The sequence below is a fragment of the Halyomorpha halys genome, unplaced genomic scaffold, assembly GCF_000696795.3.
Source record: "Halyomorpha halys isolate HHAL.00 unplaced genomic scaffold, Hhal_1.1 Scaffold840.1, whole genome shotgun sequence".
Taxonomy (NCBI): domain Eukaryota; kingdom Metazoa; phylum Arthropoda; class Insecta; order Hemiptera; family Pentatomidae; genus Halyomorpha; species Halyomorpha halys.
Genome location: NW_027105349.1, coordinates 598,535 through 619,531, shown reverse-complemented (window position 1 = coordinate 619,531; position 20,997 = coordinate 598,535). Strand labels below are relative to the sequence as shown.

Genomic DNA, 20,997 nt, shown 5'->3' with positions numbered 1-20,997 from the left:
AAAAAAAAAAAGGTACTGAAGAGGGAATTGTTTGAACATTACGAATTTTAACCCTGGCAGACTATTTTAATCAGGATAACACTCATAGCTGATATTAAATATTACATGGCTGTACATCGGTACATCGAGTTTGATCAAAATCGCTTGAGCCATTTCTGAGAAAATTGGAAAAAAATAAAAAATCGTTTCTATTAAGTGGCACTTCCGCCCAGTCGATTTTACCGGAAAAGTTACTGTCCCATCACAAGTTTTGTGAAGTACGAAAGTTTCAGTTTTTTATGACTTTTTTGAGCTAGGAAATTAACACACTCTAACAGACCGTTTTGTGGGACTTGGTTATTTGGACTCACAACGTGTATTTGGACCGAAAACTCAAATTCGAAATTTTGCACGATTGCAATACTTTCCCAACAGTAAGTTCCATGTACATATAGGTATGTGGAAGTGTTTTTTTATTTTTTTATTTTACATTATTCAAAACTGTAAATGATATTTTACAACCAGCGAATGAGATGCATAGAAAAAAATCAATGTCATGAAGGATAAGGTTATCCAATGATACCTCTCCATTAAAATTGAAATTTAAAAATCAATTTAAGAGGTCCCAGTTCCAGCTCCTTCGTTAACGTTATCTCGTGTTGATAGTCCTTGAATGAGAGGTTTAGTGTGTCGTGAAACCGGTTTTTATAGTGATTAAATGTTTGTACGTAGGGTTTTTTTAATTAATAGTGTAAGTTCTTGTTACTGATGTAGGGGGGAACGCTGCTGATCAGTCTTAATAATTTTGATTGAAATTGTTGCAGTTTTAGTAGGTTTGTTTTTTTGGCATATCCATAAATTTGTGTAACAGAAGTCCAAATTGGTCTAAGAAAGTAGGTATAAATCTTTAGTTTTTCCAAAAGTGGTAATTTTGATCGTTTATTAAAAAGATGAAATAATAATTAGAGTCGGAAATTTAGCTGGAATTTAAGCGGAAGTTAAAAAGAAAAAATATTATGGAGGTAGCTATAATGAGGTCTCGCTTGGAAGCCATATGATGCAGCTGGCCCACACCTGGCGGAGGCCTTTAAAGGTAGACAGGTGAGCCGCAAACAGATGTCATCAATAACCGGTTCTCTTCCATTGTTGATGCCGATTGCAGCCTGCAATTTACTTCATCAGAAGGGGAGGAGAGTATTAACACAGCTCTGGCGACAGATCAATGACACACTTAACCATTATTTCCACAACACATCAAGGAGAAAGCTCTCCTCTTAAGCTGAATAATAGCCCAGGCCCCACCAAGATCAGTGTAGTCCTAACACTAAGGCCCAAATGTGCCCGGAATCTGGGGCTTCGAGATCATGAGGCCCCTTATCTCGTACGATAGTATTACTAATAGACCGACCAGTGAACAATTTTTTTATCCAATTAAACAGCCTGTTACATATTGGTTTGGCTGTCAGTGTTCACAATCATGGTATGCGATTTAATAAATTTCGGAACTCTTTTTAAAGAAAGAAAACTTAAGCCTGTCACCGTGAAACTCAGAGGCGTACCCTGGATCAAAACTAGGGTGGCTAGCCATAGTCAATCAGGTTGTGACATTTTAAGGAAAAGGCGAATCAAACCAAAATTTTAAGAAAATTATATATAATTGTCGCATTGATTTATTAGTTATTACAATTAGTATTTGCTTGGAAAAAAAACATTCATTTTTATTGAATTAATAATTTTTTATCAGTTCTAGCTGGCGGGGGGCTGCCCCCTCTTCGGAACGCCCATACCTTCAATAGTTGCTCTATGAAAAAAAGGTTGAGTACCACTGGTGAGAATCTAACCAGTGCTATCTTTAGCATACGGGCATGCTGGACCATCTTACTTCTGTTACGCATAAATTGAAAACGAATCAAGAATGAACTGAGAAATATAATTCCTTTAAGAATGGTCGAGCAGTTTTTCACTGATGTTTATAGAATGTGGTGTATTTGAGAAGTAATTATAGATTTTACTTATCGAAATCAAGAAAAGTACATTATGTAAATGTTTAATTTTTCTTTTTACTGTTAGTCGCTTATCTAACATTAAATTAATTAATATGAGAAGAATATGGTCGGGGGGTGATGTCAGTAAATTTACACAAATAACTAAAACTTATTTATTTGTGGCGACGTTTCGACCTGAACCAAATATTTTAAGGTTGTTATCTCATTTTGTTTTTCAGCCCTGATGAAGGCATGGAATTCTCGTCGAAACGTCTGCAAAAGTGAATAATAATTTACTTTTTTTGTTTATCTTAACTGACCGTACCTCTGACCATCTTCTCATGTCAAATCTACGATCAACTAAAAAAAAAACATAAATAAATTAATGATTTTAATTAGTGTGTTTTTCATCACCCAAAGTTGTTCATATAATAATTTAAAGGCCCCCATCTCTAAACTGGAGGACCCCCATCTCTAACCTAAAGGGCCCCCATATCTTAAAGTATCCGGGGCCCCCACTTGATTAAAGATGGCCATGACCATGATAGTTTTCGGAATTATTTCTAAGTAAAGAGTAAATGATTCTACAAACAATTCTTGTTATTTATTCCAAGAAATCTTTTATTCATAAAAAAAACAAAAAACAATTCAAGGTTTAAATACGCAGTAGAGTTGACTTTATCTTTATTGTATCTTTAAGCAAAACGAATAAATGACAAAAATATACATAATTTTCTTTTATTTTTTATAAGAACTTTGTTATTTTATATAAGAACAAAAATTTATAAGGAAAAAAATGAATTAGAGTGATGGAAAAATGTTTTTCTAAATTGTAAAGATTATTTTAACCAGTGAATTTTGATAAGGTTTGAACTATAATGATGCATTAATTTACACAAATGAAGCAAAGTTGAAAATTACTTCCCTCAAAATCTACATATATAACAAAATACTTTAATTTGAGTGCTAATAGACATCTGATTCTTTTCCCAAAATAAATTTACTAACTACTGATTTTTCGTTGTTATGTTATGAAATGTTGCTTTTTAAAAAACTCTTTCTCAGGGACTATCGAACGATTACAGCTCTATTAAGCACATTATAGTAAATTTACTCTACTATAAAAGATGTTTCATTAGGTTTTCTAGTGTTTTATGTAGTTCTAAAGATATGGACACCGAATGAAAATTATTGTGTAATATTACATTCTGTCATTTATTAATAGACAATGTAATACGTATATTATAATAGACAATAATAGGGATCATAGAGCTCAGTCACACCATATTAACAAATATATAAGTTAAATGATAACAAAATAAGAAATTAAGAAAAATAAAGCAATAACATCAAAAGAATAATAATAAAAAAATAATACATAAAGTAAAATAACCTCTTAAACACAATTATTTCTATTTAGATTCAGCCTGAGGAACTCCGAACCCAGCTTGTGGAGGAAAACGAGGGCTACTGAAGATCCGTTTCTCGCTCAACTAAGTCACTGGTATTAAAAGCCAGTGGAGGAAGAGTGAGGGCGCTAATTGCAGACGCTCAGAGCTTGAGTAGAGAATTAGGATTTAATAAGACTGATACAAATGGAATATTAAGGTCATTACGTTGAGCATTGTTGATTACATAGAAAGGTGCATTGGCTATTGTTCTAAGGACTTTAGACTGAAAGGATTGAACACATTTGATGAAAGGGTTTTTAGCTGACCCCACAGATCTAATCCATAAGTCCAGATAGGTTTTATTATTGTCTTGTAAAGAAATAATTTGTTGTCTACTCAGTACTTCACATAGTTGTCCAAATTGTCAATTAAGTTGTTAGGGGTATTGAAATTAGCTTCAAAATAGTACCAACAAATCTCATCCATCAAGAGGTTGTTAACCTCCATAATATATTGCAAAAATACTATGCAAATTTTACTTCTCAAGGTAAAGAGGTTTTTGAACTCCAATCTGATAGTTTTGTTCGTCAAATCTTTTCTTATGTACTGTACATACTAAGTAATTCTTTTGTTATCTAATTCCTATCACGAGCATTGCTAGACTTGATAGGGGAAAGGAACAAAATCTTGAATTTTCCAATTTATTACAATATTCTTAGTTTCTCAACTACATTATAAAATATTTTAATTTTCGCAATTCTTCTTGGATTTGAACTTCTCACCTCAGTTCAGTAAAAATAGCTTAAAATTTGGCTGTACCTAGAAGTATAAATTAATTTCTGTTGATGGATTCTTAGGTAAAACTGTTTGTAAAAAATTTACCACTCCGTATGGATCGATCAAGCCATATCCTAATGTGGCAGATTTTTATAAATAGTTGCGTTTTTTTTTTTTAGTTTATTACCATCAACTTCTAAAGTGATACAACTAGCTGAAATATTATTAATTACTTAGTAGTGCATTTGAGTTTAAATTTCTGCCTAAATAGAGTTGTTTATGTTCAATAATTAACGAGTTACAGTTTTTCAAAACAATTTTTTTTTTCGGTAAAAATCATTCAACCAGAGGTACCAGTAGTGACAGGTGGGTCTGTTAAACTCAGTGAAATTATTTATATACTTTTATAGAAAAAAAAGATATTACCTATTCAATACATAATGCATTTATTATTGTACTTGTTCATAAAGAAATGGAGTGAGCAGCCCAAAGTATATAGATTAATTCAGAAAACCCAAATTTAAGACAAATAAATATTACCATGGACTCCGCTTTAAGTATAAATAGTAATATTAAAACCAGCAGAATAATACAATATATATCATTCCTGTTTTAACAATAAAATAAACTTATATCAAGAATAATTATTATATTATTATGTCTCACCCTTCATGAATCCAGATAGAAAAAAGTGTTTTCTCTCTATTAAGTTTAAAATGATACAAATATATGTTGCCAAAGGTCTACAGTTTAGAATACCCAACTCCTCAAAATAAGTAATTGATTATATATATATATATATTTCATTGAAAAATATGTTTTCAATATTAAATATTTTTTAATTGATTCAAACTTGGAATAAGATTTTGTGGCCACCTAACCACTGACCACAAACATTTTAATTCAAAGTTTACTAGAAAACAATTTCACAAGATTGCTTTATATTTATTAAAAGTATTGAAGGCCTTAGAATTATTCTTGCTTAATTTCTGTAGTATTTAATATATTCAGAAGATACATTTTTTCATACCAAAATTTCAATAGATCTAACTTGCAGCCAGTAAAGGAAAAAATAAAATACTATAAATGATGCAAAACTAAGTGTTTATTAATCTACTTAATAAGGTGTTAAAGCTGGATCTAGGCAGTAACGTAATTAAAAATATATATGGTATGACTATTAATTTCTACTCTCCCATATTTTTAATTACCCAATATAAACAAAAATATGATGTTATCTCCACAAATAACAATAAAATTTAAATGAGATACAAGAAATACTAAGATTCTTGAAAAAATTATTTTAAAAAAGGTAAAAAAAGAAAACAAAAATACAAAAACATGTTTCAACATTTTTATCATCATGCATTTATGGAGATCACAATATTATGTACATTACATAAGTTTATAGTTGAATTTGACACTCTTTTTATTGTTTTCTTAGCTGTGCTCAAAATCAAAGGACCAGCTTTATACAGTATTCATACGCATAATTCCTCAACAATAATAGCAACAGATTTACTACACAATTTATAAATACAACAAAATTGAAATATAATATATAAACTTTGCTAACTACAACATAACCTACAACTTTTTACAATATTTTGAAAACTTATTTAGCTTTTGGTAAATGGACCCTGTGATAAAAACAGTTGTGTTCTACTCCAAATTTAAAAAGAATGTTATGTAAAGCTCCTACGACAACCACAACATCATATGATAAATTACAACATTTAAAATATATATACATGCATGTTTTTTTTGTTTGTTTTTTCTGTTCATTTTTAATTACACCAAACGATCAAAAATATATAAGACTTTGGTTGAACAAGAGTATAACATTTTTATATCCATAATTATTTCAGTAATTAGATTCTTATTTACAGAAGAGTGTCACGTTAAGTATTTTAAGATATTCACAAAACAACATTCTAGAATAGGAAAAATACATCAATAACACAAAAATTAATGAGCTGAAATGAAATTGTGATAAATATGCTTCGATTTTAATTGCTTGAGAGCAAATTTAATAAGTTAAAGCCTAACCTAAAAACAAATTCCTGCCTTCAATCTTCATTGCCAGAACAAAAATTTAAAATTATGCCAAATACATGTCAAGGTATTGTGATAAATAATATGACACAAGTTTTCAGTAATATCAAACTGGCAGGCGCATGCAGGGTGAGGTTTCTCTGATTCAAAACTGTACCTTGCCAGCGCCCGCCGGTTGATGTAATCAAAAAAAGCATATATGTGACAAATTTGATTTGACTCACATATCTGCAAATAGTCTCAAATACAGAAAATACCAATGTACTTTGAAAGTTAAGAATTGGTACCTGTCTTTGATGTGGAGAGTTGAAAAACTTTCTTACAAATATTTTGGTATTTGTTAAATTCTATATTAAAAACTTATCATTTATTGATTAAACTTTAGCTAAATGACTATCTGTGAAAATGCATCTACAACATACATAGCAAATATGCATTCAGCGATTTATCTTTATCATTAGATGATATAAATTAACAGATCCGAGCATGAGAAATATATCATCAGTATTATAATTTCATAATCACTCATGGCCAAACAAAACTATCAACAATTAAAAAATATATTAATACAAATTTTAAAATTTAATATAATAATAACTGATAACCCAAAATAAAAGACAATATTCATATTGAAGGCAGCAATATGTGCATATAAAACCAGATGCTACTAGAGGTTAAACAAAATTATCTTTTATTTATAATATTTGAGAATTATTTAATTATGTAGGCAAACGTGATCATCGCAGAGTCTTTCAACTACATAAAAAAAATTTATTATTTCAATAATAAAGTAAAAAAATTTAATGAATTTAATTCTTAATTTAAAATCAAACATATACACATATATTTTAACACTATGGTTCAATTAGAAATACATATACCAATTTATTCTTACTAAAATAAGAATACAAAATTTATTAATATATATACGTATATAACTCTATATGTATATAATATAAAACAAAAGGAAACTACATATCTAAGTTAATAATCCATCTTAAGACAGTAGAAATATGTATATATAAAAAAAAAAAGAAAAAACATTTGATAAAAAAGAAAGTATTAATGACTTCTAAACCAAAGAGGAACAAATTTTTTTTATTATAAATTGAAAGGCACCATAACAAAAAAAATCATTAGACAGATTTAATAATATTCCTTTACAAATATACAACTAAGGATGATAATATTATACATCATCAAGTATGTTAAAAACAATAGAGAGGAAAAATCTTAATTAATAAACATTGATAAAGAACAATTTTTCAAATTGCTTATTAAGTCAATTATAGATTTGATGGAGTTTTACTACAAAAACAAATTAATAATAATTATATATAATTAAAAAATGATATAATAAAAAGCTCCATATCTCCAATATATATTCGTTCAATGGAAAAATATACCCATATTTTTATATCTACAGAAAAAAAAAAAATTAAAAAAATCAGAAAAAAAAAATATATTTTAAAACTTATACATACATATACAAGTATATGTATCAATATAAATTTGTAAATATATTGTATATTATGCTTTCTATATCTAATCGGATTTTTAGCAAAACATTATTCTCCTTGTTGTACAGAAATAAATTGCAACTTTGGTAAGCGACAAGGAAAGGCCATAGCTGGTAAAGGGGTACAAAACCCAAATAGAAATACTAATATCACAAAATGCTCACGAAATGAAAATTGATGTTCATCACAGTCGAAAGAATAACCATTTCCAGCATTAATAAAATTTTAAAATTAGGTAGCACACTAGCATTCAATGCATGCACATCCACTTACACCTAAACAGGCACAGTTATGGAGGACTTCCTTCAATAAGACAATATCATTTACTGGCTGGAAGGTCAAAAAGAAATCCACTATAAGGAACATCAGAGATCATAATTGCACTAAACAATCAGGACACAAAGCAACATTTTCACATTTGACCTTAAGTACATTTTCCACCCAAAAAACACATTTTTTTTAATAATGGTAAATACGATTGACTTGAAAATTATCTAATAACATGCCAACACTAAAAATATTAGAAATATCAAAACTAAAATTTAATAGTTATAAACTACTAAAAAGTCTTTATTCAATTTAAAACTAAAATTATGTCAAAGGTACAGATGACGCTTCGTGTTTATGTTGGGTGAAATATACAATGATTCTTATAAATAATAGAATGTAAATGAATGCATAATCATTAACCAGTATAATCATATATAGACATTAAAGTAAAGAGTAATATACAAAATGTTTCATATCACAATGTTTTACAATATTTACAGACCTAAACAACTGTTCTTGTACTTTCAAATTTTATTATTAAATAAAATAAATGCCGATATTCAACATAAATTAACATAACCATTTGTATAACTAACCTATTTATTTAATAGATGGAAGAGCATACATCGTATTCATTAAAATTTGTTTAATGAGTAATGGTTACATTTTGATTAGAAATGATTTTTTTTTATTGATTTTTTTTTTATTGTGGCAATATACAAAAAATATCTAAAATAATCCCTATGGCTAGCCAGTCAAATTGCAAATCTTATTTACAATTTTAAAAATGTCGTCATTAAAAAAATATAGTTTGAAAAAAGTAATATATTACAAATTTATAGTAACAAATTATGAAAATTTCAATTTCTTAAAAATTCCATATGAAAATAAAATATTTTTTATTTCGAAATTTAATATTAAATTGACTGGAAATGTTTGGTAAATTCCTTGGTATTCAAAATTGGGTGTGAAATATTACCAAAAAATAGTTTCTTTTGTTTTAAAGTAATTGGATGGGTAAAATGTTTTAATAAAAAAGGAACCTTGGATTGAAACTGGTTAAAAGTTACACCAAAAGGAAATTAATAATAATTCACACCCTCAAACAATACAGAAACTGCATTACATGCTCAATATTTCTGATCAAGGAGGAGAATGTGAGACAAAATTCTTAATTAATCATTTCTTTTTTTTTTTTTAAACAGATGAGAAGTCCAACGTACGAATTCCTGTGTCTGCCACTTTTATTAAACCGACTGATCATTAAACCTTGAGCGTTGCGGGCTTGGGAGGAGAGCTGTAGCGGTGAGGAGGCCATTTATGGCGATAGGCTGGATGGGTATAAGGAGGGGGGGAAGGGGGCAGCCACGGTGGAGAAATGAGGCTGTACCAAGCATTGAGGGGGTGTTGGGGGTACAGGCTTCCTCTCCGCCCCCGACCACCATGCTGTATTTGCTGTTGCTGGCCGTTTCTCCTGGTTTTTATTTCTGTTGGACCCTTAAAATAAAAAAAACAAACATATATTAATCCTATTATTAAAAAAAAAATTAATAGAAATTATTGCATGCACAATTAATAACAATATAAAAAACAAAAATAGGATTGTAACAGATATTTTGGGGTTTAAACATTATCCGCATGACATCTATGAAATTTCCTTATTTTAACACCTAGATTAGCTAAGACTCCTTGGGTGGGGGGAGAGGTTTGTCTAAACTATTAATGCTTTCTAACTTTATCTAATTTTGCTTTATAACTTTTGAAGAATTTCAACTTGATAAGATTTCATTTTGAAACAGTAATCAATTGTATGTAGGCGATAGTGAATCCAATATAAATTTAAATACCAAAACAATTCTTTCACTGTTGATGATTTGTGAGAGGAAAACTAACCATTTAAACAGTTGATTATCATTAATCCGAATTTACAGGGCTCAGGCAAAGACTTCAATTTATAAGATATTTCCATATTGGAGAGAGTTTGTGAAGAGTAAAAACATTTCATAACTTAAACAGTTTTATTAAAAATAATTTATTTTATAACCCTGACTTCCTTTGTGATCATCGATTCCTAAATTAATAGCATGAAAAAGGGCTTTTTCTTCAAGCCCTTCGATAGGATTGTTGCTAAACCTCAATTGAGAAAGCCAAGCATTTAAGCATATTTCAAGCTCACTAAATTACAGAACTTGATCATCTTCTTCAAACACCAGTAATTCTTCTTCAAAATAGTGTTACAGTTTAAAAATTGTTGACATAATTGAGTTATTTTGTTCCAAAATTGTAACTGCTTATAAGTTGGTCATTTATGAATGTTGAAGAAAAATATAAATTTTTTTTTAATTCACTAAACCAAAGCCTATTAAAAAAAATTAATTAACAGTGGTTAGTCTAAAACAAAGTAAGTAGATGAAGCAGCTTACACAATAAAACAAGAAGAAATAACCAAATAAAATATTTGTTAGGATAACAGCCAGAGAAATGCATAATACTTAACATTTGGAATGATAACAGGATCTGTAATAAATTTTGTTATTTTTGTAGACTGTCTGTTCTTCAGATAATTGAGACTCAACTTCAAAATTCCACTAAATCTTATGTTTTTTAGCAGTCATATTTCATAAAATGGCAATCAGGGTTCATAAAATGTAATATTTTAAAAAACAAACAAAAGAGTTTATACTCTTTTTAGTTTTTAATTTTAAATGTTTTGAGCAAACAAGATAGATCTTATGCAAACAAAGTAAACATTCATGCCACTATAGCTATTGGATCAGAGGTCCTTGAAAAATACTAATTAGGAACCACTGACCTGTACAATGGAAGGTCAGCAGTGGTTTTACTGAACTGCCTAGCCTTTATAGACAACCATCTCTATTTCAAATTAAATGAAGATATTCAGAGGTGTAGTTTATGTATTTTTAACTATCTTAATGTTTATATATCTAGTGCCTAATAAATAAACAATAATTCCCCACCGATATGTACTCCATAGCTTCTGTAATTATCGAAGAAAAAACAATTTATATGAATGAATGATAATTTTTTCAGTTTATGACATAATTCATATTGATAAAGAATGATTTGGATAAGAAAAAGAACCAAAATCAGAATTGATGTAGATAATATGTCCAATACATTTGAGTTGTTATCTCGGATAAACATGTAAAAAAATAGTCTTTACTGAGGGTCGATGAATTTAGTGTAAATAAAATGGGAACTGCAAATAATTGTGCTGTGAAATATATTTAAAATAGAATAAATCAGTCTCAGAATAGTCCACTAAGTGGTGAAGGTATCCAGTTCTTCACCTGAAGGTATTAACTATACATTATCCCGTTTTTAACAGTATATTGTAGAATGAGAAAGTACCAAGAAACTTATAATGTTCAAAATTACAGAAGAATATCATATCATATTAAACAGCAATAACAAATATTTGCTGGACAGAAAAACAGAACAGAATATCAGAATGTGATAAATTGCACAGACAACAATAATACACGTATGACAACATATTTTGTCTGTTTCGATTAATATATATCACTAAATTGTGGAGTAAGTATGACACAACTGTTGAACACCACGGTGGTGGAAACAAAATGTTTTTACTTTTTTATTAGTTACGGGTAGATAACATAAAACATTCTTACAGTAGTGAGAACCAACAACACACACATAAAACAATGAATTGTTGGTAACCATGACTGACTGTTATAAAACCATTGCAAGCCGGTAAAATCGATATATTTATAGTTTGCCACAGAGGTAACTAACATGTGTACAATAAAAAAAAAAAAAAAATGAATTCTTACATTTCACTTTAATACACCCTCTTAAATATTCACTTTTTTTATCAAATTTAGTTTTACATAATTTTTCTTACAAAAACAGGATTAGCAGAATTTCCATTTTACATACATTAACAAAATAATTTTTAAATTACAGTATTAGTTTTGTGCACAGAAAAGACTTTTAAGTAACAATTTTTTGATTCTATGTTTCACAATCACTTCACTGAGTCCTAAGTTCAAACATCTCCAACTGGTTTTCTGTCGTTTTGTAGATGATTTGGACTTCTCGTCTTTCCACCTCATCTAGACTTTTCATAGCCAGAATTTTTTAAGTCATTTCAAAATTTTAGATCAACACAAGGTTTAACTGTACTCGTTGAAACACTGAATTTTTACATCTCACTTTAACAACTAGATAACTACAAATTGTGCAAAATATGGCTTTTCACAGAATAATTTCATTAGGTGAGGTCCACAACATACAAGTACTACTTACTAACATACAGTAGTAATCCACTTATATTACAAAAAATGAATAATACAGCAGAGTACGAATTAAAATTTGAAATCTTTTAAATCTTGAGAAGTCAAAAGTACTAATATTTTAAAAGCGGAAATGCTAAACAAACATAAAATTGAAGTACATATATTTCGAAAATTACTAAAAGTCAACCACTTTAAATTTTCTAATAAAGCAAGTCTTAGCAATGAGATTTAGTTTTACCTAACTAACCATATATAACAAAAGATGTAAAACTCCACCTCTAGTAATGGAGCAATATGAAATATGAAGGAAACCCAAAAGAAACAGTTGACAATTATAAATAAATAATAACAGTCTTTATTTATATACATTTATAATAGCATTATTTACATTTATATTTACATCTACTTTTTCTTTAAATACATGTATATAGATATACCTTCCTTTTTAAGGAGTAATAAAGTTCTTAACGGGGACTATCCATACTTTGGTTCACTTATCTTCACCTTCCAGTGTTTTCTGTCCTTGGCTTTTCGTGACCACATTGTTTCTTCTACCTTCTTTATCTCGTTTACCCATCTTCTTCTTTGTCTGCCTCGGTTCATTTTCATATCCAAGGGAATCCACTCTGTTAGTTTCTTAGCCCAGTTTTCGTCGTTCTTCCTCATTAGATGCCCAGCCCATTGCCCTTTGATCTTCTTGACATGCCTAATTACATCTGTGACCCCGGTAAATTTCCTTATTGATAGGCTACTGAGCTTTTGGTTTGGTCTAAGCTTAAATAATGAGTGCCTAAACAACAAAATACAATTCCTCAATTTGCTAAGTAATTTTCTTTTTCGAAGGCAATATATTTATATTTTCTGACTTTTTCTTCAGGGATAACCTTCATACTTCAAATAACATGATTGAAGTAGAAGGAATCTCTCTATATCAGAAGAAAAAAACATTAGAAAATTAATCTTCAACTATCTTAAGAGTTTCATCTATAATCAGCAGCTTCTTTGCGGTTGAGGTCTCCTCCACCTGCATACCATGGTTCCTCCCATCTGAATCTTGTTATTCAGAGAGGCTTTAACAATTCTGACTCCTTATATAGGTTGGCCAGTTCGCAATTATATCTTTTTCTCCATTTGTTACTTTACTCTACTGGACCATACATTTTTTGTATTAACTTCCTTTCAAAAATTAGTAGTTTTACTATATTGATATTCATCACCATCCATGATTCAGAAACATAAATCAGAAATGGTTGATTGCTCTTTGTATAGAAGCAACTTAGCAGATTTGTAGCAGCTAAAAACTTTTATATGCTTCAGAAGACCATAATAATATCTATTTGTAGCAACAAGCCATTGTGTCACCTTTCTGTTTATGTCATTTTCCATCACAAATGAAAATTGATAAAATGGATACTCCACTCATTTTACACTAATCCCCAAATTGGTTGAACTATTTGAAATATAGTTGTGTTAGGAAATATGTCTATCCACGCATAAAGGAAAGTAGGGAATGGATTTTGGTCAAATTTATAAAAGAGTTTTTACACTAACCCTCAATTTTAGACTAAACCAGAGGACCTGCTTTTCCAACATAAGTTTGCCAAGGAAAATAGAATTGTGCAAAAGTAGAAGCTGGATTTTGATATAAATTGATACAGCGCCATCATGGTATCACATACAATTCATGAAAATTTCATCAAAACCAGATTAACAGTTATAGGTATGAACATGGAATTCACAGTAGTAGGAACAGACAACAAAATTTGTTCTTAGATGTTTAAAAAAGTAACATATAAGTGGAAATTTTTTATCTATCTAATGTCATGTACTGACTGATTTGTATAGGAAAAAATGGACCCAAGAAATGTAAGTCAAAGAAAGTTCCTATCCTGAAACAATCAACTAATTTTATATCAAGAGGAAATCCAAATCCAAATTTAAATTAGAATCAGGTTTATTTGTCATAGGAAGCAAATAATTTAATTTCAAAGCCTGAATGTAATCTGACTGGTTTAAAATTGTCTAAAATATTTTAAATTTATTTTAATCATCTTAAAAATTTTAAAACACCAATGATCAATTTTAAAATTATAATTAAATTGGACCACACACATTTTATAAATAAATAATAAAAATTAAAATATAAAAAAATATTCAATCAAGAAAAAACAAACTATCAAAATGAATCTACTAAGAGGCCATGCACAGAATAAAATTAAATAATAAAAATTAAAAACAAACATTGATTATTCTGCCATTCTGTAAAATTCATAGGTGCCATGTTTTTCATAATAACTCTTGACAGCTCTTTTACCTATCAACAATAAATCAGATAAAATAAATCAATGATGGAGTAACCAAATAAATAGAAAAGGATAATAATAATTTTAAGAATTGGAAACATCAATCAGTTGGAACAATCCAAATCAAAAGTAAAATTTACTTTTCAAATTAGGTATAAAAGAAGTCATGCACAAAGTTTCAAAATAATGATAAAGAAAGAAAAGAGTAGAGATATTGGGAAGGAAACAAACTCGGATTACAATATCCAGAAACTAATAGTTAATAATAAGAGTGATGATAAATAAAATCAAAGCAAGAACATCCAAGAATAATAGTTTCAATACTTAAAATGTAATCTCATTGAAAGTGATCTAACAAAAGAGGAAGGGATACACTAACTAGCCAATTTATTGTTAATAATTTAGCAATAACCATGATGGGTTCAGAAAAGGTCAATATTATTACTGATTTAAATAATAATGAGGCTTTAGACCATAAATTGCTGCCCACACTCTTTAAATTGCCGTCAAAACCCAGATTTAAAAGATAAACCTGCGATTTAATGATCCGCCAATTTTAATAATAATAATAAAAAAAATGTTCAGGCTTGATATACTGATTTCAAAACACCTGTCATTGAGCTATATATTTATGTATTTACTTAATGTGTTTCACTTAAAAACTTAGTGTTCTCATGCAAGTAAAAATAATAAAAATATTAATGTACATAATTTAATTATTTCATTTTTCAGTCCTTTTTAAATTTATCTCTTCTTAATGGATACCTCCATACCATAAGTGCACAAAATCATCTTACCCACAGGCCCTATGTATAGAAGTTTTACTGTTTAAAGTATTGAGTTAATTCAGACTATATTTTTTGTATGATATCATACATAAAAATATTATATAACTTCATCACAAACAAAGGATGTGCTTTACAAAGCATTGATAAAAACAAAAAGAAATGTTTCAAGGTAACTGAACAAAGAAAAAAATATCTCTAGGAATAAAAATACTGAAGTAGTTTTAAAGAATCTTGAAAGAGTAAGTTTGTAAGAAGTTTAATAAACCAGGACACAGTCATGTATTGTTAAAAAACTATTTGATAGTTTTTATACACTGTAACAAAGAATAACTTTTTATTTATCTGATACAGTTAAAGATTGTATTACTTCAGGACAAAGGATGTGTTTTACACAGCAATGATAAAAAATCAATTTAATCTTATTCTTAGTTTTGGTTATTATGTTAATGATACAGAAGTAGCTTTTAAATCAAAACATTGTTCAAACTGTAATAAAAACTAGGGGATGGACTGATAAAGAGTTTTCAAAAACAAATGCAATAGTTTTAATACACAAGACAAAATAGTACAAAAGACTCATAAATAAAGTCAACAATATTCTTTTGCAACTTGAACATTATCAGTCTTCCACTTATTTTAAGAAGGAATAAGATACCTCCTCAGTTTAAGTAGGTCCTCAGTCACTGTTAGTGTTAATTTTTATTATTGTCAAACTCTGTTCAGTATCTTACCATCTTACCAACCTTTACAATACAATTGAGGGAATAACTGGAAAAAGGGAGCTTATTCGAAAAAGACGTTAGAAATCACTATGTGAAGTTTTGTAATTAATATATTATATGAAATCAGCCCTAATATTCGGGTACTGTTATTTGATACTGTGTATGTACAGAGAAAGGTTGACAGCTGATTTTATATTGTAAGAAGTTACCTTAGCAGTGAAGACCAACACCCCCAGAATACACAAAAATAAATTAGCACTAAGTATGATGAAGAAAAATGAGGAGGTTAAATAAACAGAACTTCAATCAGACACAAACATACATTTTTTTTTAACAAACGTTTGGGGCCATGAGTATGTCTAACCCTTCACTCAGGGTTGTATTTATAAAAACTAATAGAAAGTAGGAACATCAGTTTTTTTTATAGAGAAATGTGGCTGATTTTAAAGAAAATTGATCAAAACATATCTAATTAACCTTTTGATTCATTAAGGGTATATTATTATATTACTGTAACTGTCTTATGTCTTATTTAAGAAGAGACATGAGTCATACACCCGGCCAAATTTGCACCTTGTTTAAATTTATTCTGCCCTCCGGTAAACAGATTAAATAAATTATGTGATTCTGGTTACTAAAACCTTGCTCTGAAAAAAATCTCCACAATTTAAAACTAATTCCCTGCATATTTTTCAGTATTTCATTAATAACACTCATCTTTTAGTCTTTTCACTCAATTTACTTTATATCTCAACAAATCAGGATCAGGCAAGGACTGATTACTGTTTTAGCACAAATTAAAAAAAAAAAATTAAATTAAGGTGCATTATAGTATTCATTACAGTACATGCTAATTAATACCCTATCATCTATCATACATTTTGTTAGTATAATATATAATGCACTAAGCCAACTTGTCTCAGGCATAGGGTCATGAATGAAAACTTATAGCTTTAATTAGACCTTCAAATAAAAAATTGACAGTCCCAATAAAATAATGCACACCCAAGCTCTAAAACAACATGTTTATTTATCAAAAATATATAACAGCGAGAAGAACCCCAAAGTGTTCAAACTTGCTTAAAGAAATAAAATCAGTAAGTCAATTTATTTTTTGGTATAACTCTCGAACAGGTTTAATTCTAAAATATCAGTAATAAAGAAATAAGAAATCTACATTTGAAAATATTAATATACTAATTAATTAGTAATTAATTAATAGCCAGAACTATTAATTGATAAACTGAATTATAATTAACTACCATAATAGCTTAAACAAAAGTGTATTTTTTTTTTCAATAAAAGGGGGAATAGATATGGCATTTATCCAACCAAAATTTATATTCCTAAAAATTTGAAAGCAAGAGTTCTTGAACAAATGGGGTAGCTAAACCATGCAAGAAAAACTACCATTACTAAACACTTCTAATTACCACATATAAATAATATTAGCCAACACCTCAGCTAAACAGAGGGATAGGTAGAATATGATAAGAATAAAACAATAAATTGAATTCAAAAACAAAAACTTAGTAATACTAAAACATTACAAAAAATTAATTAAATGATAATAATAAATGGTAATAGAGACTCAGAGAGTATAGAGTAATAGCCAAGAATGTCAACATATATTTAGTTGTAACAAATTATTTTTAAAATAATTTTAATTAAAGTCAAAGTTCAATTTCTTCATTGAATATTATTTCATATATATCATTCATGAACAAAATTTTATGCTGTAAATAGCAAAATTTTTGTAAATCGTATGTTTAACTTAATTTTCCAACATTAGATTCTGACTTAATTAAATGAGTTTACTAAGTTTAATGGAAAAACTTTTTGGAAACCTGTCTTACATGGTTTCTACTAATAATGTATGACAATAATTATTTGCATAAAATAGATTAGTTAAATCTGAAGTTTAATTAAGAATGAAAAATAGAATACTATTCATTATAAAAACAGGAAGCTGTACATATTGTGAAACTGGATAAATTTAAATAAAACTTTTTTCAATTCAAAGACTTATGTTAAAAAAGAAACAAATTGGATATTAATCTGGAAAGAATCTATACAATCTTGTCTATATGGTAATAATAATAAATTAATAATTATTTGAGAAGACTGATGAATATATTAAAATGGTTAAATAAACTATATTCTGATTCAAATGAAACCTTCTATTCCCATAAAAAAATAAAGGCAAAAAATATTTAGATGAGTACATTAATTAAATCACTCAAAATAGAATAAGCAATGTCTTTCATACATATCCACATTTGTAAAAAATGAGAGAGAAAGAGAGGAAGTTAGGGGGAGGGGATTGGAGAGAATCAGGTTGGGGGGAGGAAGAGAAAACTTCTTAAGAGAAATAGGGGTTTCCTCATTCAGAAACACATGTACAACCTAACCAGGATGTCATGTCTACTCTGTAATTCTGAAGTTCAAACTCTCTAATTATTTTTTTAAAATTAACTCAATGATTTTCCTTATAAAACAAATATAATATAAATTATCAAGTAGATGACAAACACATTGAATAAATAGAAATTAGAAAATACCTGATTGGTTTGCTTGACAGGAGTAGAAAGAGGAGAAGGAGTTTCCTTAACAGAATCTTCACTCAATGAATCCTCACTACCACTACTGCTACCAATACTTTCTTTGTCGCTGAATGACGCTAAAGTACAAAAAGATCCTTTGTTTTCTCCAAATCTATCAACACATGATTAAAAAGAAAAATTACTTAATTTATTTAGTACTATTATCACTAAGATTAATAAAAAGAAAAGAGGGAAGAGATAATCCAAAAACCAAAATAAAATAAACTACAAAAGTATTTTCCCATAAATTATATGAGGAAGGGTCATCAAATGTTTATTTACTTATAATAATTACATAACAAATTACTAGGTATAATGGAGATTAAAATATAAAATAGAGAATAAATTTACATTTAGGAAATAAATTGTTTTGCTATGTATTTAGTTTAACATTAAAGTAGTCCTTTACTTTGATAAAACATAATAAGTATTTGTTAAAGTCTTCTACTGAATAAAAAAAACAAAAAACAAATATTTTACTGACAGGCCAATCCTGAACCATAAAACTTTAAATAATAATTGCTCATCCATTTACTATAATAAAAATTAAAATTACGAGAAATTCATTTACTAAAAAATAACATTAAATAAATAAATGAAATGCAAAATATAATGTATAACTGAAAATTATCAGGGATTGGCTAACCCAGCAGATGTAAATAGGTGGCTGGTTCACTGACTCCCAGCTGCTAGGTCAACAAACAAGTTTGGAAAACCAATTCATGAGAACAATGGACACAAGTAGGCTTCAAAAGGGGTCCACCCCCCTTTTTTACATTACAAAATCTGTACAGAAACTTTGCAATGAAAATTAATTAATTAATTATTTTAATTCATCAATATGAGCACAATACATAAAAGAAAGTAAACTGTTAGATAATGTAAGACAGAAAAATAACAAACTAATTTAAAGCTTAAAATAATAATAAAATCAGCCCAACATTGAGAAATAAAAGCTTAGCTAATGATGTTAAAATAAAAAATTGTTTAACTACCAAAATGAGTTATATTTACCTGCAGCATACTTCATTTGGGTCTACCCAAATAGTGAGTTCAAAAGGAAGCTTCATGTCTTCATATCTTATTCCGCAAGCGATAGCAGCTTGTTCAAGAGTTTCATCCCGCCTGTTAACTCCATTAACCCTTATACATCTGTAGCCTTGCCCCTTATCTGGTTTCTCAGGAAACCAATGGTTTTCAAATTTTTCAAGGAGCAGCTCAGACAATCTGTCTTTGAAATGTTCCAATTGTTCCCTGTTAAAGTTTTCGCTTTTTTCTATCAGGCGGACTAAAAAGACAACTGCCGCTGAAATCTCGTCGCGCATAGTAGAAAGTTCCAGGTTTACAGTGACACAGAGAATGGTACGAAGATGAAATGTGAAGCTTAACACACATATGTGACACGACACTTAAAACAAAACTAGGCCAAGTACTAACGTACTGGCCTCAACACTTCCACAAAAACACTGATTCTAAATTAAAAGTATTATTCTAAACATAAGAATTTCTTGAATTTAAAACAAACACATCCTGTAGAAAAAAAAGCTTGCACAGTTCCAAGCTACTGCTGACCTACAAAATGAGAGAACAGAAGAATTAGGTTAAATAAATAACAGAATATTGAAATAAAGTGAGAATATATAGCATTAAACAGCACTTTTAGAAACCCACTTTCTAAAATAAGCTTCTGGCAGGTGAACCATAACATACGTTTCATCTACGTTGCAAGTTTCCTCCACCAGAAAATATTCAAGAAAAGGGCCTTTATGTTATACAAGAAATAAATAAGTTTAATTCTACTCACCAATAAAGAAATGAGAACTGTGGGGAAATAAAGAGAACGTGCAAGCGCTATGTGAAAGGAAAACAAATGACGACAAAAGACCTACGTTTCCAACTAACTAGAACCAATGGCTGTGTTGTTTTCATTTCCAAGAGGTGGGGGGCAACACGTGATGATGACGCACAAGATTATCAACAATGGCGTTTCGTTTAAATTAAGTTTACTGTTATTTTTTGGAACAGCGTCTTCTGTTCTATTAGCTTCTCTTAAATTCAACGAGTATAGCCTGATTAGCAAATTACTATAACCGCTGATTTTCTATAATTTAGTTTAATTAACAGTGTAAATTAAACTTTTAACTCCGGATGTTTCGAAAATAAAATGAAGTTGATCAATTGTATGAAATTTGTTTCCAGTAACAATTGAAGGTGTTAAAATAAAATGTTTCTTTTTTTCGTGGTACTTTTTTAATAACAGTTACTATTTTCACCAGAATTAGTAAAATAAATTCTTATTTTACTAATAATAAATTTAAATTTAA

General features: G+C 28.8%; 1 protein-coding gene across 2 annotated transcripts; it reads right to left on the bottom strand.

Moving 5' to 3' along the window:
- Nucleotides 1-5,219: 5,219 nt before the first annotated feature.
- LOC106686578 (protein BTG1) lies at nucleotides 5,220-20,805 on the bottom strand. 2 transcript variants are annotated; one of them, XM_014429958.3, is made up of 5 exons: nucleotides 20,478-20,805; nucleotides 19,688-20,245; nucleotides 18,632-18,785; nucleotides 14,499-14,571; nucleotides 5,220-9,474 (listed from the first exon to the last, which is right to left on the bottom strand). In XM_014429958.3, exons 2-5 carry the CDS (start codon nucleotides 19,996-19,998, stop codon nucleotides 9,296-9,298), a joined length of 717 nt encoding a protein of 238 aa, XP_014285444.1. In that variant the 5' UTR covers nucleotides 19,999-20,245; nucleotides 20,478-20,805; the 3' UTR covers nucleotides 5,220-9,295. The 2 variants fall into 2 exon arrangements, with proteins under 2 accessions (XP_014285444.1, XP_024215328.1); XM_024359560.2 differs by lacking the exon at nucleotides 14,499-14,571 and having other exon boundaries at nucleotides 20,478-20,790.
- Nucleotides 20,806-20,997: the final 192 nt, after the last annotated feature.